General features: G+C 36.0%; 1 protein-coding gene and 3 long non-coding RNA genes across 5 annotated transcripts in view; 2 read left to right on the top strand and 2 right to left on the bottom strand.

Annotated features, from left to right (window-relative positions):
* Positions 1 to 4008, top strand: part of gfra1a (gdnf family receptor alpha 1a) — an 89439-nt gene extending 85431 nt beyond the window's left edge. For both annotated transcript variants that reach the window (XM_083540480.1, XM_083540479.1), the window contains one exon: positions 912 to 4008. In XM_083540480.1, the coding sequence (XP_083396606.1) occupies positions 912 to 1055 (144 nt within the window). In that variant the 3' untranslated portion in view covers positions 1056 to 4008. The remainder of the gene's footprint in view (positions 1 to 911) is intronic.
* LOC310725568 overlaps positions 1 to 23128 on the top strand; it is a 224887-nt gene that overhangs the window by 123492 nt on the left and 78267 nt on the right. The gene's annotated exons all lie outside the window — the stretch shown is intronic.
* LOC310725569 lies at positions 2023 to 8190 on the bottom strand. Its single transcript, XR_014533432.1, has 2 exons — positions 5188 to 8190; positions 2023 to 5003 (listed from the first exon to the last, which is right to left on the bottom strand). It is a non-coding gene; the product is annotated as an uncharacterized lncRNA (long non-coding RNA).
* The window catches only part of LOC310725544, a 35037-nt gene continuing 21000 nt past the window's right edge, over positions 9092 to 23128 (bottom strand). The window contains exons 2-3 of the long non-coding RNA XR_014533399.1: positions 17151 to 17234; positions 9092 to 9709 (exon numbers count right to left, since the gene is read on the bottom strand). This is a non-coding gene — a long non-coding RNA (uncharacterized lncRNA). The remainder of the gene's footprint in view (positions 9710 to 17150; positions 17235 to 23128) is intronic.

Raw genomic sequence — 23128 nt, 5'->3', positions numbered from 1 at the left:
ATTTAGTCCCCATTTGCTGTTATAATAACCTCCACTTTTCTGGGAAGACTGTGGAGCGTGCTTGTGGAATTTGTGCTCGTTCAGCCACAAGGGTGTTAGAAAAGTGAGGTACTGATGTAGGGTGATTATAGATGCTTTCCGTTTTCACATTCATCCAAAAGGTGTTCACTAGGGTTAGGATGTAGATCTTCCATTTTAATCTATGTTCATGGAGTTCATGGGCATTTTCACGCTGGAACAGATTTTCTAATTGAAGTAAAGAGAAAATGTTATGCTACAGCATCAAGAGACATTCTATACAGTTGTGTGCGCCAATACTTTTGTCCTGACGATGTAGTTGGTGAATAAAGTACATAATTAAACATAACAGCTGTGCACTTATGGGAAATAAGGTAGTGTGATGAAGTAGATTTACTAAGGCAACCGAACAATTCATTATTTATTCGTTCTCAAGTTCTGTATTCCTCTTAAACCAAAGCAAATTGTCAACATTTATTTCTTTTTGCCATCAGAACAACACTAGATTGTTTTTTTATCCATTTATTGTTGCACGATATTTCAGTAAATGTCTGCAAAACAAGTTGCTCTTAACCAGTTTAACCAACTTCTCCTTTCAGTCACTGCCTGGAAGTTAATAACTGATCGTTAGATCGTTGGAAATTGAAATCATAATGTCCTTTGTATTAGACTCTCATGGAGGAAAACAAAGCTGATAAGAAAAACTTAAGAAATCTGCGCTTATAACAATTTCAAATATACTCACATATAGCTTACATTGCATTTTTTATGGTATTCAATGTAAAATACAAGAGTTAAGTGACTTAAAAAAAAAATGTCTACCTTGTTTGATTAGATACTTTGATAAACACTTTCATTTTCTTATCTCAATCTCTATAATGTCTTTTGTCCAGGACCCTCAGATTGACAACCCCAGCTCCTCCAACTCCATCTCGGGGAACTCAGCATCTCAGTCAGGCTTTAGCACTCTGCTGCTGCTCAGCTCTTTGCACTGCTCCCTGGCACTCCTGCCACCCAACCTGGCACTGCTGTTGTAGCCACCTGGTTAATGCAACACATGGACGCTCATACTTTGTATAAAAAAAATTAAAAAAAAGATCTCTGATATATGTTCCAGGTCTACCTGTTGTTATCACCTTTTCTCACTGTCACACCTCTGTATTCTTTTTTTTTTTTTTTTACAGCTTTGAGTTTTATGAGCTTTGGCTTCTGCGAAAGTGATTTCAGTGTAACTTGAGTTACCTGTTGGGATTTATTCTTTTTTTGGATCTGGAGATGAAGTGCAAGATTTGAGATGAACCACATCCTGGTCTCTAGGGGTGAGAGGTCCTTTCGAACGGTGGGGAAGATGAGTAGCGGAAGCTGACTTAAGCGTTTGACAAATGTTCTTTTGTGTATTTTGCGTGCGGTATGATATGCACTGACTCCTAACTGCCACACAAAAACAACGGAGGCTTACTGGGAGGTTGTGTCGGTTTTAAGCCATTTCCACTTTACGCTTCACATAAACGCAAAGTGTCAGACATATGGAATAACAGAGGCACACAAAGTCCAAGGAAGTTTCGGTTGCTGGGATTTCTGTTGTGAATGAATATTCCTATAAAACGGCTACTTTCATAGCTTTAATCTGATTTGAAGTTAATAAGACATCCCATATTTTGGAAGAGCATAACGATTCGTATCTGTATAGTATATATATTTTGAGATCCTACTTTGGGTCAGAAAGAATTACTGAGCACAGAGAGTCTAAAAGAGTGTGTGTGTGTGTTACAGTGCCTGGGTCAGTTCAACTGCACTGAGCAGAGCGCCTGCAGGTCTGTGAACATCACCAGGGTTGTATATGATTTCCTTGAGCTCTTATATTCTCACTTATGAAGCATCACTGTAATTGTAACCATCAGTCCAAACTCATTGTTCTCAAAGTGCACATTCGAAATGCCTTTACACTGTAGACCGTGCTTGGACCCCTTGCGTCCAGATGAAATAGTTATCTATATTATAGTGTTCTTTTCCTTTTGTGTTGTAATTCCAAGCATCACAGAAGAAGGCTGCGTTATGGCTGTACGCTCAAATCAAATCTTGATCTCAATCAGTCCGAAGGTTCGACTTTACCGTTTGAAAAGCCGTTGCACATTTGAAGCATTTATGACATGAAGTTTGGCTATTAAAAAATGAAAAAAAAAAAGAAAACACAAAGAGCGCATTAATGCCTTGCTCTCTTTAGATACAGGGCATTCAGATCTTATTAAAAGATTTATTAAAAAAAAAATTTTGATTTGATATTGCAATGTCATATCCTACTGAATAAAGTCATAATGACTTGTTCAGACAGACAAATATATACACCATATAAAAGGAATAAACTCCACCTATACCGACTGCTGCCCCAAAATGTACTACAGAGATTTTCACCGAACACTACACTGTTGTTTAATGGTTTAAAAATGAAAGCGAAATGTAGAGAAAAGGGGGGGGGAAACCTCTTATTTTTATATCTTTTGCATTGTGTGTTTTCTTTATGAGAGAACTCTTGCCCATGCAAGAAACAGAGTTGTATGGGTTATAACTGTTGCAGTAAAACATTTACAGGTGGCATTAGCAGCTCTAGGCGGGCATTTCAAGGGCAGATGCATTGCCTTGCTATGCAGTAAGGGCTACACTGAGTGTACACAACACAATGCTTCTGGATATCATTGTGCATTTCTGACTATTGGATTCATATGATAGCCTTCAGCTCATCTGCACAATTCATTTCTCTGTCAACAGTGGGACATTTCCCACCAACTTCACTCTCATTCCAGATTATCAGTCACTTTTATCATCTTCTGCCTCATTCCACTGATTTCTCGATATCTTTGTTTAAGTTTAAACATTATTACTGAAGAATGTAAATACCAAGAAGTATTAAAAAGTACAAAAAGAGCCAGAACTGTTACTTTTGTCCTATACAATGAAATGCCTATAAAGGCAAACCGAGAATTTTTTTCGCAAGCCTTCTAAAAAATTTCAATAAATTAATAAAATACAAATAAAAATAATTCGATGGACTTAACAGTAAGCTTGAACATATCGGAATGGCATATATTTCATATAACCGTTTATTTTGTATTTACCAATGAAGTACAACAGTTTGTAAATTCATTATTGTAGCAATTCGTTTCTGGCTATAAATAATTTGAAGGTTTATTTTTATTTTTTTTGCATGGACACGTCATGTCACTGCCTTTAACTCACACCGCAAATGTTATGCTTGGTTTGAACTTAAATCAGAGTTTTAATTTCCACTCCTGTCCACAGGATCTGTTACAGAAATGTACTGAAGATGCTTTTTTGAGCAGTCATTTTACTGTTCTGCTACATTTATTTTTCCATTTTTTAACGTTGTTTGTTAAAGTAAAAGCCAATCATTTCTAAAAATGCTTGTACATGTTTATTTTATACAATTACATTTTTTTTTTTATTCTCTTGACAACTAATTTGCATCTGTTGCCTTCTTGTGTTTTGGCATGAAATTTACTAGTACTAAAGGGCAAAAATACAGCAAATGGTTCCAGGAAAATTCTTCAATATCATTATTTTAACATTGGGCTGACAAGGTCATTTGCTCACAGTTTTCATTCATGGTTCACATTCTCTGTACTGCGAAACAACCGCTTTACCTACTTTCATTTGTACTGATCAAAGTGGGTATACCAGGTCAAATCAAATCTAGATTCTAGCATTATCCGTCGAACAGATTCAGGAAATTCGCACACCTACTTTCCAGTGTTCTGTACACTCAGCGAATGCTGAAAAGGTCTGGGACAGAACATGGTATAACAACAATAAAAAGCATACACACCCTCATTCTACAGGTTGATAAATAAACGAGTTGCTCTTGTTTATAAATGAATAAGGTTTCCCCATCTGACATATTTCTTCCTAGCTTGTGAAAATGTACAAATAAATATTATATGAAAAATGATTAAATTGGTGACTCATCCAACCATATATACTGTGGTTTGTTTTAATTTATTCCCCCGTTTTGAAGCTCTGTGATACTGTTACTCATCAACAGATTTGGAGGAAGCTAATGGAATTTAAGGAACAGTTATTTCTGAACTCTAGTTATAGTATTTCAAAATAATAATTCTATTATAAAGAATTAAAAATGTTTCAATATTGTAAAATAAAATACATTTGGGGTGTGCTCAGTGTTCCAATACTTCTAGTTCAATCGGATTAAGGTCAGAGCTTTATAGCAGGCCAATCTTCTACTCTAAGATCTTCTACTCCAAATCATTTACACCATATCTTTATAGAGCTGGTTTTGTGCACAGGGGCACTGTCATGCTGGAACATCTATAGCATTCAAAGACATTCTATACAATTGTGTACCTCCAAATCTGTGGTAAATATTTGGGGAAGAACCAAAAATTTGGTGTCAATACGTTTGTAAGGAAAGGAAGTTGTAAAGGTAAAGAAAGTTCAATAAACGAATTTGAATATCTAAATTTGTATAGATGTTTGAGGAACGGTTTAATACGTACTGCACACCAACCCAAATAGACATACCAAGAAGTAGCTTGTGATTAGTACAATATTTAATGTCTCTACTACTCATACATTGGTTTATACCTTTAGCTATAGAGTCCAAAGTCAAATATTTAGTATGAAGGAAATAAAGTAGTTTCAGGTGTGGCAAGAATTTCACTCGTTCCTATTAGCTGGGGGTTTCTTTTTATAATTAATCAAAGAAGACCTGGTACACAATCCTATTGCATTATATACAGTATAATTGACACTGCCATTGTCCACGTACTCATACCGACTCACCACCAAGTAACATTAGCTTATACAGAAACACAGAAAAAAAAACAGGTTAATTTGAATAACAAAGGTGAATATAATAAGTATAAAACAAGCTGTGAAATAGAAAACAAAAGATTTTGACTGAGCCAAGCAATTGGTAAGATCCATATAAACAGATTCCACCACTGCTAGATCTAGAATGCCTTGAATACACAATGATCTGTCCAGGGGAGTTGATAAAATGTGACATCACTAACCTTTCGACAAAAGTTTAAACAACACGTTACTATTTATCGCGGCTGATGTGATATGTTTCATGATCACTTGTTTATACACTTCAACAAATCCATGCAATAAATCAAATGAGTTCAATCTTACTAAATTATAAGGATTACAGATCCTTAATAATCAAGCCTGAGGTGAGGTTGAGATACCATTAGGATGAAACTGACAAAATGATAAATCATTATTAGTATACAGGAAAATAAGAGTAAAGGCAAACACTGTTGAAAAACGGGTCCGGTATGAGTATTTTAAATAGCAGTCTTGGGATGAGCATAGGACAGGATTCATGCTTATAGCAGCATTTCATAGATACAACTCTACATGGTTCAGCGACTCCGAAAAGAGATTACACACTGAAACAAGGGTGAAACTTTGATATAAACTTGTTTGGGAAATGCAGATCTTTTGGTAGGGCCATGCAGAAGCATCAGCAACAGTAAACAGTACGTCAGATGTAAACAACACGACCAGAACAAAATCAAGATAAAGCACAATATTAACTTGTATGTAAAGCTGGAAATGGTTATTTACCATCATATCCCTGGCCGACCTGATTCAAATAAACTCAAGCTAATCTCACATGCCAGAAATTAGGTTATGCCAAGTAATAGGGGGAGGGGTAGCTCAGTGGTTAAGGTGCTGGGTTTCTGATCGGAAGGTCGGAGGGCCTAAACCATCTGTACTCCAGGGGCACCATATTATGGCTGACCCTGCGCTCTGACCCCAGCTTCCGAGCAAGCTGGGATATGCAAAGAAAGAATTTCACTGTGCCGTAATGTATAGGTGACAAATAAAGGATAGTCTATATTCTATAAAAAGGTAATGGCTGACACTGTACAGTGTCCTTAACTATTACTTAACAATAAGGATACCCAACAATCCATGTTTCGCTGCCTCTCTTTTTCTCTGTGTCAAGGTAGACATGAGCCTGAGATATCAGTGATTCTTTCCCCTTCTCCTTTCTGGACCTACCCGATTCATCCTACTTCTCTTAAATTGGAAACCATTCACTGCTGCTGGAAATAAGGAGCCCAAAAATCAATGAGGTCACTTTGCATGGTCAAACCCAAGAAGTATGAAAAAGTATCTGAACATTTTATTAAAACAATGGTTTATGGCTACAATTACGATGAAAGGTTTTACATCTAAGTGTCTATTAGTGAGCAGTTAATAACCTTAACAATGTTAAAACTATAATGAATGGATATTCGGGGTCATCAAGTTTAAGTCAGGTTCCCTTTTGAGTCTGGTTCCTTTCATGTTTTTTTCCTCCCATCATCTCAGTGAGTTTTTTTCCCTCACCACTGACTCATGCATTAGGAATAAACTTATAGGGACCAATTTATGATGCTTTACGATGATATTTGCCCTCTATTCCATTATGTAAAAGGTGCTTTAAAACAATGTCACTTGCCAATAGCGCTACACAAATAAAATTTAATTCAATTAAATGTATGCACTTGACTATTAAAGCTATAGTTTGCTTTTTAGACAATTTGTCACTTACTAAATAATCCAACAGTCATTTAAAAAAAAAAATCCAAGTCATAACTATGAAAAATTCATCTCAATTGAATTTGTCCTAACAAACTCAGGCATACTTTTGAGCTATTACTGATTTTTTTAAAGACTGGATCCATCTACTCCAAATCCACACCCCTGTTTTCAGATGAAGAGGTTTCCCAACTATGACCTCAGTGCAAAGTTTAGAGAAGATAATATTCCCACGTAATAAGTAACAATAATCCACTATTAATAAAATCGCAATAATAAGCAGTGGTGTCATTTGGATGCCGCAGAGGCTATGGATGCTGGGTAAACACAACTACCCAACACTCTGATAATGAACAGCCACCTCATGCAAGTCTAATCACTAACCTCCAGGCAACAACGCTTTCTGAAATATGAAAACGATGTTTGATTTAAGAGTATTTGCCTTTCTAGAAGATTCTGTTATAGACTGTGTGGGTTTACTAAAAGAAAAAAAATAATGTATGTTTATTTTGGCCTTTCCACACAAGGCCAAGAACAAGAATTAAATGTCATTGGACTATAGTAGCATTTTTGTCTTTTGCTCTTATAGGTGGAAATAAATGTTAGAAAAAGGATCATAGAAATCTGTTTTTTATTAATAAACACATTTTAAAATGTAAGATAAAAAAGCATCATCGATCTGGTGAGGTTTTCGATAAGGTGAACACGGAGAAAGTCTCAAGAGCAGATGTTTTTAACAAAAATAAAAGTTCAAAATAACCTAATAAGGGAAACTAACAAACATTAACTTTATTAAATGCAAGCTAAAATGATTTAATAAAGTATGAGGTCATTCCTACATAAATATAATTTTATAAAACATGGTTATTGGTAATTTATCAACCTGGGTGTAGTAACAAATCCCCGTCAACCATCAATAATATTTCTATGTAAATAAAACCAATGATTTAGTTTTATTCCTTATTTACCATATTAAATAAAACATTGAAATATAGAACGAGGCAAAATGAGAGGATATTTGTTCTACAGCACCTTTCTAAACTTTATTTGAGACAAGCGTTTCTTACAACTTGGGGAACTCTTGAATCTTACACTGACTGACGCATGCTCAAATTTAGAGAAAACAAAAAACAATCACTGTGACACTCGAGCAGCATGATGCCGTGACAAAAGCGATATTGTGCGTCACTGTCATTTGTAGCTGAAAAACATGAAGGGCCGTCTTTCACTGCAGTGATGAAACATATTGTGATAGCCACAGAAGAACTGGAAAGCCATTCTTCACACGGTGTGGGAGTATGTGACCCTGAAACAACTCCAGCCTTTGTAGTCCACTTGATCCTCCTCCGTCAGATGAGGACAATTACCAGGCGTAAGTGGAACATAATTGAGTAAAGATTGAGGTTACAAATGAGTCCATCCATCTTGCGTGTGGAGGGCATCTGAATGATAACATGCTACACTGTATTACTAGTCCTGTGAATGCCTAATTCCTAAGAAAGCATGACACATCAAATAAAAGGTCAGACTTCATTTGAAACTATGAACTTCACAATTCTTACACATCATCCCTGCACATATAGATCCAACAAAGTGTAAAAATAAGAGAGTCCATCACTCAAATATTGGGCGCAATAACTCAAACCAGATGGGGTAAAATTGCCCAAAATAATCACGTGATGAAAGGTCTGCCATCAGGAAAAAGTAAAGTGAAAATCAAAAACTAACTACTAATTTTTGGATGTGAAACTACAAAAATGAGAATCTCCTAGAAGACCCAAACCTGTTCCAGCAGGACTATACCCCTGTGCACAAAGCCTGCATGCAAGCAATCATTAAGATGCTTTGCAAAGCTTCGAGAGGAAGATCTACGATAGAGCTCTTAACTATATTGATCTGGATGTAATACAATGCTTACTGTACCCCAGGCCTCCTTATCCTACATCTGTGCCTGACTTTACTAACATCCTTGTGGCTGAATAAAATCTCAAATTTCCAAAAGCACATTCCAAAATCTGGTAAAACACCTTCCCAGAAGAGTGGAGATTATTATAACAGCAAATAGAGACTAAATGTGGAATGGGATGGCCAGAAAACACATACCAATCTTATAATCAGGGGCCACTTATTGTAATCTTAAAATCATCAGGATTGATCATTAGGACTGCCTGTGTATTTGTCCCTGTATATGACCCTGTCCACTAATCCAGCTTCATGAAGATATGATCGTGAGTGGCCTGCTATACAGAGCTCAGACCTACCCTAGTGCACACCTCTGGGGTGAATTGGAACCCTGACTGCACCCCAGGCCTCCTTACCTTACCTACATTAGTACCTGCCTTTACTAACTACAACACATTGTCAATATACAGTAGGTACAAATATGTACCATAGTAGCAACTAACACAGGGACTGTATAATGGATGCACCATAGACATTAAAAAAGCATGCATAACTCCAGATTATTTAGGGGTTTTTTTAATGGAAAAAAAATTGTTTTCTTTCATATTTATTTCACAAAGAGTCTCCAAGATCAGTTCTTTGTAACAGCCAGAAAGAAATATTCTACATATTCAATATTTTACTAAATAAGTGTTTGTATTTGGACACAGGACCCACTGGTTAAGTACATATACTGCAGGAATGTAATACAAAGGGAAATAAGGCGTGCAATAAGACTGCAAAAGATGTGTTGGGGGCAATAAGGTGTAGTCAGTGTTTTGATGGGGCATAATTACTTTTTAGAACTAAAAAAATTCAATAAACAAAATCAATGAGTGTTCTAGGTACTGCGCATTTTTGTCCCTAATTTCAGTAATTGAGAAGCAGTCTGAAGAATAATAAAATCATTTAAAATAATCGTGATTTCCATTACAGCTTGACAGCTTGGGAACATCTAACAAACCTGTCATGTGTTTGCTTTTAGTTACTTTTCAGTCTTTGCTGCTTCCATATGCTGTACTTTTGTGTACCCCAAATCTCAGGCATCAGCACAGATGGCCACACACATACGTCTGTAAGGCAGAACCAGGTTTTCTTCAGATGTTGACCCACTGGGGTTTATAGCTTCTGAAAAACAATCCAAACGCCTCTTCATGCAGAGAAACGTTTTAACAGCTGTCTGTAATAACCAAACACATAAAGCAAGTCATTCAAAACAACTCACGCTCTCACTGCGGAAATATTTTCCCATGAAAGTGCAGGATTTTTTTTTTTTTCCGTACTTTCCGTTTCCTATCTTGTAAAATCTACTGTATGAACACATGTTTGGTATATAATTATACCATATGGATGCAGCCATCCTGCAGTAATACCTGGCCATGTTAAAGTAAGACGCTATTGATGGTAAAAAAAAAAAAGAATATAAAAAGAAAAATAATGGACAAAAAAATAGTTCATTTTGATGCTGAAATTAAGTTGGATTAAGTTTTCGGAAAAGAGGATGACAATGAGGTTCTGTTCATCAAACACTGTGCTAGCGTTTATCATCTCGAATGCTGAACAAGACCATATTTATTTTATAGCTTTCTTTATACTGCATATTTAATCAAAAGCATTTAAGTCATTAAAATCCTTGAAACAGTTTTTGCTTTTAGATAATGCGTATGTTAGCACTTTCAATGGAATCAGAGAGAAAACTTTAAATGCGATTTCTACTTTACACTTTTAACAGTATCCAGATTTGAAAATGATAGAACTTTAGGGATATAATACATAGACAAAAGTTTGTGGACACCTGAGCATAAGATTGGCTTGTGCTTTTTAAAAATCCAATTTCACATTTAGTCCCCATTTGCTGTTATAATAACGCCACTCCTCTGGGAAGAGGTCCCACTGGATTTAAGTTTGTTTGTAGAGATTTGTGTTTATTCAGCCACAAAGGTGTTAGTAAAGTCAGGTATTGATGTAGGGTGAGGATACCTGGGGTGCAGTCAGCGTTCCGATTAATTTATAAAGTGTTCAATAGGTTTGAGGTCAGAGCTCCTAAAGATCTCCTAAGGATCAGGCTACCAAAGATCATAGTTGGCTATGTGCAGGGTTTCTTAGCTCAAGTGAAGAGAAAATGTAAGGCCAATACATCCAAAACAAACAAAACAACAATAACACCATTTACAATGGTGTGCCTTCAATTTGTTTGGAACTACATATGGCTGAAAAAGACAGCCATCAAAATCCCAAGTATCCCAATAATTGAGGACCAGATTGTCCATATAGTGTTGGTGCTACATATCAGGAAAGATATTTCTAAAAAAAAAAGTTCTGAAGTATAAAGAAATGTCTACATTTGACAATAGGTAAACTGAGACTTTATGAAATTAGGGGGTCATGTTACTTTTGTAGTCGACACAAAATATATGACCAAGTCAAACTATGATATAGAGGCTCATGCCAAGGAAGCCAAAAAAACACCTGCTATTATTCTTTCTCATGGCATAATTTACAGCCAAGTGTGAAAGTTAAACAGACTTTACCAGAAACAACTATCATTTAACATAAAGTGGACATGGCTATAAAGTGTAAAATAATACAGATAAGTGACATCTAAACTGAGATGGTTCTAAAACTGTCACAATACTGCAACAAAAAAAAAAAGGTTATGGCTTGGGGAAAAATCTGTATCAATAGCAAGTCAAACTAAAGCTGTGAAATGTACAGATTACCAATGATCCAAATCTATCAAAAGTGGAAAATGATTTGTATTTCTTATAAAACTACTAACTGTTTTGTTTAGATGTTTATTTGCTTTATAATGTATTTTTTACTTGTTTTATTGATGAGAGTCTTGCTGTGCTCCTTTGTGTCAAACCAAAGAAAGCACCTTTTTTGCATTACTAGGTGGATGTCCTGCATCATTAATAAACAAGCTTCAGTTAGTTCAGAATGCCGCAGCAAGAGTTCTTACTAGGTCAAGAAAATACGATCATATAACCCCAATCTTATCGTCCCTACATTGGCTTCCTATTAAGTTTCGAATAGACTACAAACTACTGCTACTCACTTATAAAGCACTAAATGGTTTGGCTCCCATGTATCTATCCAGTCTCTTAACACGCTACAATCCGTCACGCTCCCTGAGATCTCAAAACTCTGGGCTTCTAGTAGTTCCTAGAATAGCAAAGTCCACTAAAGGCGGTAGAGCATTTTCACATTTAGCTCCTAAACTCTGGAATAGTCTTCCTGACAGTGTTCGGGGTTCAGATACACTCTCCCAGTTTAAGTGTAGATTAAAAACATATCTTTTTAGCAAAGCCTACACATAACACACATCACACACATCACATCACAACCTTGTGCTCCAGAACATCTGATCACATGCACATTATCAACTTGTGCTGTTAATATCATGAACAGCAGCTACGCTAATTCCTCTCCACTGCTTCTCTTTCTCTCCCCATCCCGAGGCTTCCTGAGGTTTGGCCAGCTCCAGTCACGTCCCACCTCGTGAAGATTATGGACCTATGGATGATCATGGAGAAGTAGATGCCGAGTGTTTAAAGGCCCTGGCATGGAGAAGCTGATGCTGGATCTATGATGATCACAAATTGTTCTGTATTGTTGAAAGATTTATGACCAAACTTTTGATGTCACCCATATGAGGATGGGTTCCCCTTTGAGTCTGGTTCCTCTCAAGGTTTCTTCCTCATATCATCTAAGGGAGTTTTTCCTTGCCACTGTCGCCACGGCTGCTCATCAGGGACAAACGCACACCATTCACCTTCACTGTTGTTTTCTGTAAAGCTGCTTTGAGACAATGTCTGTTGTGAAAAGCGCTATACAAATAAACTTGACTTGACTTGACTTGACTTTTAGATCATAAAATGATGAAAATGTATCACCAGCAAACAGTGATAAACAGTTTGAGTGTTAAAATAGATAAAGCCAAATTAGACCAGTTCCAATGTGGTAAGTGCAATAAAGCAAAGTTTTGAACTAAGTGTTTTGTGAAACACGGAGAAAATTAATAATTGACATAATTGAAAATAACTACAGTATCAGTTTAGTAAAATTATTTCTTATACTAGAATTAGTCAAAGTAAAAATGTAGCCACGTACAGAACACACACCGTTCATAGGGCTTCAGGACACCTAGATAGGCCATTCATGACATACACGTACAATAAGGATACATACAATAGGAATGGGACACATTAATTATTCAGCTATATGTGGTTCTTCCCCAAACTTTTACCACAAAATTGGAGGCACCTAATTTTATAGGATGTTTCTAGATGCTGTAGCTTGAAATGTTCCCCTAACTTCCAGCATCACAATGCCTCTGTGCATAAAGCAAAGGTCCATGAAGATACTGTTGACATGGGTTGAAGTGGAAAATCAATACCTGATGTAATAATATTTGTGGCTTAATGAGCACAAATCTCCAAAAGGCACACTCTAAAATCTAGTGCAGAATCTTCCCAGAGTTGCTGTTTATAACAGCAAATGGGGACTAAATGTGGAATGGGATGTTCACAGGTTCAGACAAACCAAACTTATGGTCAAGTGCCCGTAATCATTTGTCCAAATAGTGTACCTAATTTAATATGAACCTTTAGCTGCCAAAAAAAACTTCATTAAATAATTTTGGCTAGCAACTAAACCATTTCTACACCAACAGTAACTGAGACTTTTCAACACAAATCACATGGAGTTAGGGTCAAGCCAGGGTCAAAACCAGGGTCAATCCCAGATATGCAATATCAGACAACAACTGATAAGAAAATGCAGAATAGAAAGAGAAAAAGAAGAGTGCTTTTAGCAGGTAAAAGGTAGGATTATTAAGCGTCACACTTTACTACTTCCAGAGCAAATCGACAGAAAATTACTCTCAAGCAGTATGGCTTAAGGAGCCAAAGCAAAAGAGAATACATTTTATATAATAAGCGAATCGTATCCACCATTCTGAGTGACGACAGGCTGAGTACGCGGCTAAGAAGTCTAAGATGTCAACAGAAAGCATGTCTGTCATTGAAACCTTCTTCTTTACTAGCTTTAAGCTCATCATGATTTCAATAAAGGGGAAAATAAATTAAATAAAAAACAAACTTTTCAGTGTATCCAAACTTTTGCCGGCAAGTGTAATTAAAAAACATTTTATTAGCAAAAAATTAGACATAGCACACTGTGGTCTTATGAACATATCCGCATCAATAAAGAAGCATTTTCTGGGTGACCACAAACGTCTATCTCAAATAAATTAATTACAAGGCAAAATTAAATCAGGGCATAGGCGGTCAGAAGGCTAAAGTGCTTTTCAGCTAATGGAATGTCAAACTCGTTAAAGTGCAGTATGGTTGGCTGAGCTGGTTAGATGATTTAGCCTCATGAACACAGTTGCGCAAATGAAAGTGCATGAATAAATGGAATAAACATTCGTGAGCATAAGGTCGATTAATTCTCTAGCAAGTCATACTACAGCATACTACATACTATTAGCAACAGCTAATTCACAGGGACCTGTATGGAGAATGATCCATATAAATGAAAGTTGGAAAGTTAAAAATGTAAAAAAAAAAAAAAATCAATTTATTATTATTATTAGAATTTGAGGAAGAATGTTGCATTATTTTGTAACATAATACCAGAGTCTATAGCTTGGATACAGCTACTAAAAGTTTTTATGTTAAGATTTAGTTGTTTTAACGAATGGAGACTTGCTGTGTTACTTTTTAGATAACACTTTTTAGATCATAAAATGATGAAAATGCATTACTAGCATTAACACCACACAAAGGACACATAGCAGCTGCCGTGTGAGGCGAGTCAGTCTTCATTGCACCACCTGGCCCTTTATGAAGAGCCTCCTGAGGTGAAGTGTCATCAAGCCACACCAAGGTCAGTCGTCACATTGATGAGCGTTTCCCAGCAGCAATCAGCCACACTCGAGTCTCCATGTGATTCCAAGGTTACTCTCAGAGGAAAGACACTTATCTTCTGTGAATTTTTTTTTTCCCGTCACCAAGTGATAATGAGGCTGGGAATCATCCATAAAGCATCAGCACTATAAGGCCCATGAGACCACAATCAAAGGATTGAGAGTTGCTGTAATTGTGAATACAGGATCACTTTTAAATACGACAAACGTTTTTAGTGCAATCCACACTTTCTTATTCATCACAATAGGTATCACATAAGATGGGTTGAGTTAAAGTACGGTAAAGGCTTGAAGCTAAGAGTCTCAGCAATAATCCTCTGATATTAAAGATTTTATTTAATGAGTTCAAGCCTTAAATTAGCCTTTAGAATACCTTTATTAAGTGTAACAGTTTAAAGGTTTTTTTTTTTTTTACACACATCATAATCTTAATTCTTCCTTAATGAAATGACAAAGCTGCTTATATCTGTTTATACAGACAATTAACATTTGATACCCTCAGAGTATTAGACTTGAAACATTCTTCATCACCACAGACATAAAAAAAATTATACCTCCAGACTGATCAAAGTACAAAAATCCTTTTGTTTGTCTAAATGCTCAGTATAGCATGATCCTACATAATGATGTTACCAGCTTCAGCAGAACACTTGGTTGAAAAGTTTATTTAAGATCTCATTTAAAGTTATTAGGCCATGTCATATTATAACCTGAGCATGTCTGAATCAAATGTTCACAATCTCAACCTTTACACTGAAATTTTAAATCAGAAATAGATTCATTAACAAGTATGTTTACACCCACAAGGAATTTGACTTGGGGACAGGAGCTTCCTATGCGGGACAAAGCACAGACAGTGCAACCTAGTGCAGACATACATACATGCATACATACCGTATTTTTCGAGTGACTATAAACCGCTACTTTTTTCCCCACATTTTGAACCTCGCGGCTTAAACAACGAAGCGGCTTATTTATGAATTCTTCCTGGGTTTTTCCCGGTTTCACAAACTTTAAGCCAAAAAACTCCCGAGAGAAATAGTTGTGAAAGGAAGGAGGAAGACAGTGAACAAAGACTTACTTGGTAGGCTACTGTTTAGATACAAGCCGTTGTAACGCGTTGAGTCTGGGTGAAGGGAGAGCTCGCTAACTCCAGTTGCAACAGAAATCATATAAGCACAGACAGGTTTCCAAAACTCATGCTTTTTTATTTTTCTTGGCAACAGCGTTACGGGTTAGTCAAAGAAACTAAGAAATGTGCATCAGAAAATAATAGACATATTCCTCGGTCTTGCACACATGCAGTAATACCGGAAAAAATGCGGTGGCAGGCTATTCCCAAAATGCTGCTCTGCTCTTAAAGGAGCCACAACATATTTCACCCGGGTAAAAGACACTGTCGTTAAAGCCTGTGTAAAGTTCATTAGTTTCAGTGTAGACACCTGCGGCTTATAGACAGGTGTGGCTTATTTATGTTAAAACTAATTGTCAAAATCGTTGTCAAATTCAGTGGGTGCGGCTTATATATGGGTGCGCTTTATAGTCCGAAAATTACGGTACATACATTCTAAACAATTATCACTCTACCTGGCACCTCAAATTGCAAATATACAAAATGTAAGTACACAAAGTTTTGTTTACAAAAGTCATTTTCCTGGTAACCATTAAGCCAATTAAATGCAGATTTTACTTTAATAATACAGCATGCGTACATTATGCAGGAACTGTGGCACACACAAAAATATATGTGTTGGGAATTAAATGTGGGGTCAGTTACTTATAGTAATTAAGAGTTAAATGAAATTCAGTTCAACTAAATTAACTATGATACTAGTTCATCTGCTCAAAGAAGAAACTCCGGTAACTGAAAATGAAAGGTAAAAAAAATATATATATATATATGAACCTCCAGCACTCAACTAATCAAGACAAGACATTTTGCTTTCCTTTCAATTCAGAAGGCTCCCCCTCTTGGATTTGCAATTAAACATGCTAGCCAAGGAGTGTGGCTTTGGCAGAAATACTAAAGGGATGGGCTGCATTTGTTTGGATTTGAAGCTTCAACGCAGATTGATTGCACCAAAAATCACTAAATATAGCTCTAAAGTATGGAGTAATAGTGCTGCTGTAAGAACCCCACCATTAAATGTCATCCAAATATGTTTGGCTACTGGCCACAACTACAAATTACATAAATGACACTGAACTCTAAGTACAGTTTCTATGATCAAATTTACTTGCCAACGTAAATCTGGAACACAAAATGTAATTCTGTGAAATTTTATTGCCAAAAGGTTTTGGCAGGTTTCAAGCAATTACAGAATACAGATACAGCAGCTTTTTTCTGGATGAAATACTGCAGTAGTGACTCTAAACACACGAGTCCTCCAACTTACACACATTTACAGAACTTATTTTTCGTGCTATCATCTTAATACCTTACTTGCCATGATGAAGGTTTCCAGGATTAACTAGACAGGTGAAGGTGGGTTTATGGGAGTGTTTATTTTTTAGTTCTTTGGCCCCATTAAACCATCCACATTGGTTGAGACAAGACACTAAATATATGCTTTTGCTGTTAAACTCAACAATGAGCAAAATGATTGCTCTGACAATAGATGAAATTCACAGAGAATGTCAGTGAATCAAAAGGACAACCTCAAAGATGCTCTTCTGGAGATTAACTGACCTTGTGTTTGCCCCGCTGTCTTTCTGTCAATGCCAACTAGATGCAGGCCACCAGATCTGATCTGTTTGAAGAGCTGAAGTCATTCTGGGTTTTAAAATTAAATAGAAAAGCGTACATTAGACACTTGATATTTTTGATGCCACTTTGACTCAAAAGAACAAAGCCATTTTTATGCAAATGCTACAGATCAGATACCAGATATATTCATCTATGGCTATTCTATTCTATTCTATGGAATTAACAGTTCTCTTGCATGTAAACCCCAGCTAAATTACAAAGAAATACAAGCTAATATAGATAAAACAAGAAATATTATTTTACTTATTTTTATTGGAGAGGCAACACATTTTCTTTTTAAAACCAACCATAAAGCCATAGAGCAAATCTAAGTATTGAATTCAAATCCATCATTCAAAGAGTGACATTGGAAACTGGCTTACTGTATATACACTGAAAACTCATTTTGAACCTCAATTGATTCTGGCACATTTCCTATACAGAGACACCCTTTAATTAGGAAAACATGGCAGCAAAAGGGCTTTTTCTCCAATTAACACACTTGTAAATGCTAATGAACAGTAATCAATTTGGACATTTCAAATGTGGTAATGCAAACAGCGATAAAGATTTAGCGAGCTCTCTCAATGAGAAGATTTTATATCAGTGCATGCTTAAATTCAGGGTTAAGCATGATGCTTGAAAGGTGAACTAAGTCTCTAAGGTCTATAATTGCTGACAGGGTTCAGAAGGTTTAATGCATGAGGCCGTGACCATTGAGAGTGCGGGTCAATGATGCATCAATTTAGCCTTATTGCTCACTCATTCCAAATTCACACTCCTGCATTTTACTCATTCCCAGGAGATTATGCTTAGAAGACACACAGAGAAAAGACTTTTTTTTTTAAGTAGTTTTCATAAATAATCAGAAAGATACACACGGTACAGTACATAGTCCTTCACGGTCACTGTCTTTATAAAATACCCTGCCCTTATTGTAGTATTAATCATCATCATCATTCCTTTACTCGTTTAGACATACATTAAGACTGCAGATAGACTATACAGTGCTGTGAAAAAGCACCGATTATTTATTTTTAATTTTTTTGCATATTTGTCACACTTCGGTGATTCAGATCATCAAGCAAATTTTATAATTTAAGTGTGCCAAATATGCAAAAAATAAATAAAAAAATCTGTGCTTTTCCAAAGCACTGTATTGTCCATCTGCAGTCTTAATGTATTTTTATGTAAATATATATATATATATATAAAAAAAAATCAGGAAGAGGCAAATACTTTTTCACAGCACTGTAGAAATTAGTCAACACCTTCGTAATCCATCTAGCTTCATAATTATCTTTGAAGATTAATAGGATGCACCTTCTTTATAAACCCGAGAACAACTTTCGATAAAAGCGAATTATAAGAAGAACCCTGAAAAGGTGATAAATGCACAATGATATGGCAGTCATAATTAAAACTAATGAAACCAGAAATGACTGAGTCTCATATTCAAGCTTCTCATATTCTTTACAACACAGGACTGATAGCATACAGCTATGTGAGAGAAATTATTTTTTATTTTAGTTTAGATTTTTCACCTTTTTTTTACTGTAGTCCTTAATCTTTTCCTTGCCACTAAGGCTTCTGTACAGCTGTAGTGTGACAATGTCTACTGTTAAAAACTATTAAAAATCACACTGATCTAACCTGACCTGGTTGCAAGTTGTTATTTAATAGATATGCAATACAAAAAGGGCTGACAATTTTTTAATCATTGCACAGAGGACACTGTGTAACTGTCTGTTTTTCCCTCAAGTGATCAAGAAATTGAAGTCACACCAGAGCCAAAATTCCATGCTTTTTCTGGAGATCATTAGTAATCTGATTATGTAAAAAGATTGAAATCACATTCTCATTCAAAAGAATTGAAAGTTAACCGAAGCTCTACAATCGTAACAGTTTACAGTTAACAGTTACTCTACAATTTTTACCTAAGCAGTAAACAATATCGGAGTATAATTAAATCTATGCTAAAACACTAGAATCACCTATATTGGGAATGTCTTGTACTAAACTCTGACCAAGTTGTATTGTAGTGAAAGAAAAAAAGAAAAGAGGAGAGCAACATTAAAAATGTTGTTGATGAGAGAATGAAGAATTAATTATTTATTTTCCATGGAACACAGACAAATTGTCCGCTTTAAGATGCTGATTGTCAGGCATAAGTACTACAAGTAAAACAAACAAACAAACAAAAAAATCAAATCAATCAATCAATGATGACTAATAAGAATTATATATATATAAATATAAAAATATATATAAAAAATGCCCTAAATGGAAGTTGAGGTGTTTGCTTCTTTAAATGACAATGAATCATCTATAAATGATTGTGGAAGTAAATAAACAAACAAACAAAAAAAACTAACCAACAAATAAATAAGGTACTACATGACTACATGGTTCTGGTCTATAATCACTATTCTATATAAGAAATATATATGTAAGGAGAAGTGTAAATTACCAAAGGGTTATCAGTAATTAGGATTTATCCACTGCGCTATACCTTATTATAAATAATGGCTTTGAACTTCAAAGATCTAGGATCATTTTAATGAGAATTTATTTCAGAATTTCAAAAAGATAGTACAGGCCGGATAGCATATAATGAGATGCATTTTAGACCATTAGCAAATAATTTGGTTTCAGTGTTGAAATACAGTAAAGTCCAACAGACTTTGTTCGATAGAAAAAAACAAATGAAACACGTGGCTTATACTTAGATCCAATCTACATACATAATATGGACAAAAAGTATCTGCCATATGTAGTTCTTCCCCAAACTGCAAGCACAATTTTGGAGGCACACAATTGTATAGGACGTCTTTGAAATTGGTGGCGTTACATTTTCCCTTCACTTGAACTAGGAGACCCAAACATGTTCCATCATGACACGGTTACATCATTACCTGTGACCTGGGATTTGTTTTTTGTAAAATCACAAATATCTTATGTTCAGATTTCATATACTGTGTCCAACTGCAAGCTTCTGTGCCTCATTTCTAAACCCAGAGTTATAGCAGAGATAAAAGTGGTAAGGGAGCAAGTATGAACAGAAGGAAGACGAGGATGAACTTTGAGTACATCGAAGTGTGGCACCCTGCCAAAGCTCTTCAGATGGAGATGCACACACAAGCACTACATCAACGGAGTAGCGAAGTAATCTCTCACAAAATGTGTGTATGCATGTTTTGTTAGAATTAGATATCTCACTGAGATAGTAAGTCTTTAAATGTTCAGCTAAAACTGGACATAAACATGGCCACACTGCTCAGGGAAAGCAACATTTACAGAATGTAATGCAGTTTTGTTTTGTCGATCACATTAACTGAACAGGCAAAAATGTCTTGCTTTGCTAACAAGTCCAACAACAGCCTTTAAAAATGGACAAATTTGCGATCAGTCTACATATGAACAATAGCCCTCAACTTTGGACACCACTGGACTATTCCAATCAGGCATTAGCATATAAATGAGCACACCCAATTTGTTGTCAAACAGATTTTTGCAGCTAAAAAATATATTTTTTAAAGGCTGCTTCATGTCCATTCATTTTATGTTAAAACACCATCTCAAACACTCCTCCTACAGTGGTAATATCTGAGCAAGATCAATGTTTCAGACACCTGTCCTAAAAGCACTTAGCAAAAAAAGACCCTGTTTTTTGTTGAGCCCTTGGGCAAAATGCCCAAAGCACAGCGTTTTTTAAATATTTGCTTTATAACTGTGGCAAAAGAATAAAGAAAGAACAGCATTTTGCCAGCTTAAAAAAAAACCTGAAGTCGTTTTTTTTCAAGGATGGAAATGGCATGTGGGTAAATGTACAGGTGCATCACATCAGGGTTATTTCTCCCATTGTATCCGAGGCTGGTGTTTAAGGAAAATTAACTATATCACTTTAAATGAAAGAATTGTATTGAACTTGAAAACCTTTTGATTTGAACCATTTCCCAAGATGGATCAAGAACTTGTGTGTCCTATTGTGTGCAAGTAAACATAGAAGAGTGTCTGTTAGGAACAAAAATAATTGAGCCATATTTCATAGTATTTTTCTAACCACTAAATGTTTGTGCAACTTCATATCAAAATATCTTCTGTAATTTAACTCTTATTTTCCAGCACATCACCAAGAGGTTTTCTGTACTATATGTAAAAATTATTCATATTAATACTATGATGATTGGAGAATTGTATAAAATGCTCTGCTCCCCTATCTCCTATACTGTGGTATAAACTTTCTGATGACATCGAGAGTGTAACGTGTTCAACCCATGCATATTTAAAGTGGAACCAGATACACAATCTGAGAGCAGAAGTCAACAAACCAGCTTCACAAATAAGATTACAGCATAACAGGATAAAAGTATGGGGCTTACCTTTGTTACTGTATAGTAGAAATACAATACTTGTCTATTTTCCTTGTATTTATGGCTTTTATTTTGTTCCAAGGGGCTGAGGGGGTTCAGCATGTGTCCCGAGTTGCGTGCATTCAAGAATCATGGCGATTATCTGGCATTTAGGGTTAGAATATATTTTCAGCCGCCCATGTTGTTAGAGTTCTTGCTAGCTTGTTTTAAGGCTCAAGTGCTGAAATGTATACAGAAATCCAAGATGTCTTATAATATATTTTGACACCGTCTGGGAATAATTTTCAAATGACCACAGGTGGACTCAGACACAAACAGCTGTGGCATCTTTGACAATCAAAGGTACATCTCATGTATGATAGGATACACTTGTTTCTTTCACATCATATTATTTCATGCACACACAAACACACACAGCTTGACAGAGTCAGTCCCACCTAGGGGCAATATGCATATTTTAGCCAAACCCTTTACAGGGGAAGCACCGGAAGATGCAGAACTTCACACTGACTAAATCAAACCCTGTAACCTGTAGCTAGTCTTGAAGTCTTGTCTGATACTGGTGTCAGACCAGGAGATATCCCCAAGCCAAGGTAGCCATCTAACTTCAAAACTCTGCTATTCCAAATGGAATTAGTAAAATATAGCATAGTAAAAAATTTTGTTTGCTGGGAAACCTTCCACCAAAAAGAACTCTAACATACTTGGCCATTTTTCTTTCTTTGTTCTTTCATCAGCAGAAGGTCATGACACATTATTTGTGTAACAATTTTTCTGAGGGTATTAATGTATGAAATGTACCAATTCCAGTAATATAATATGTGGACAAGTGACACATGCAATGGCAGCTAGCGAAACAAGCAAGCTGATCAGAATCCTTCGAAATGGTGCACCATATGGAAGGAGAAGCTAAGAAAAATGGCTGACCTTACAAGCAGACCCCTCTACACACAAAAAGAGAGTCCCTCTCTTTCTTGCTTGCTCTTTGGGAACAAATAGATTTTGTGTTACTGGCAGACTTTGGATAATTTTGTGCCTTTAAGCAGAGCAGAGATGAAAGCTTAGATTTTTCTACAAACACTCTAACCAGCATGCTCATCATTCACCACTTCACTCACTTCCTGCCTCCTCCTTTTAGCCTTGAAAAAGAAAAAAAAAAGAAGCCCTAATTCATGCCTCAGTCATTTTCACATTCCACTCTGGGCAGTTATAGCTCAATAGTTGAGGTTTTGGGCTAGCACACAAAAAGATTTTATATAATAGCACTTTATCATACAGACCTCGATCACAGACAGAGGGCACAGTACTGAAGTCAGAATTCCAGTGGTCGTACTCTCCAAGTGTATGTCAACCATAGAATTATTTTGAAATGAAACAAAATTGAAGAGCTTCACAAAATGTGTTTGGATGCCTGGGATATTTATGACAATAATTGTGAACAGGTGAGCTCCATTACCAATTAGGCAGCTGTGGGTCCATAGGGGTTTGACTGGAATTCTTGTGATGAAGTCAGAGGATCATGGGTGATGGAGTAACTATGAGTAACTA

This window comes from Silurus aristotelis (assembly GCF_946808225.1).
Source record: "Silurus aristotelis genome assembly, chromosome: 4".
Lineage (NCBI taxonomy): Eukaryota > Metazoa > Chordata > Actinopteri > Siluriformes > Siluridae > Silurus > Silurus aristotelis.
The sequence above is the reverse complement of the archived record's forward strand: the minus strand, read 5'-3'. Positions and strand labels throughout refer to the sequence as shown.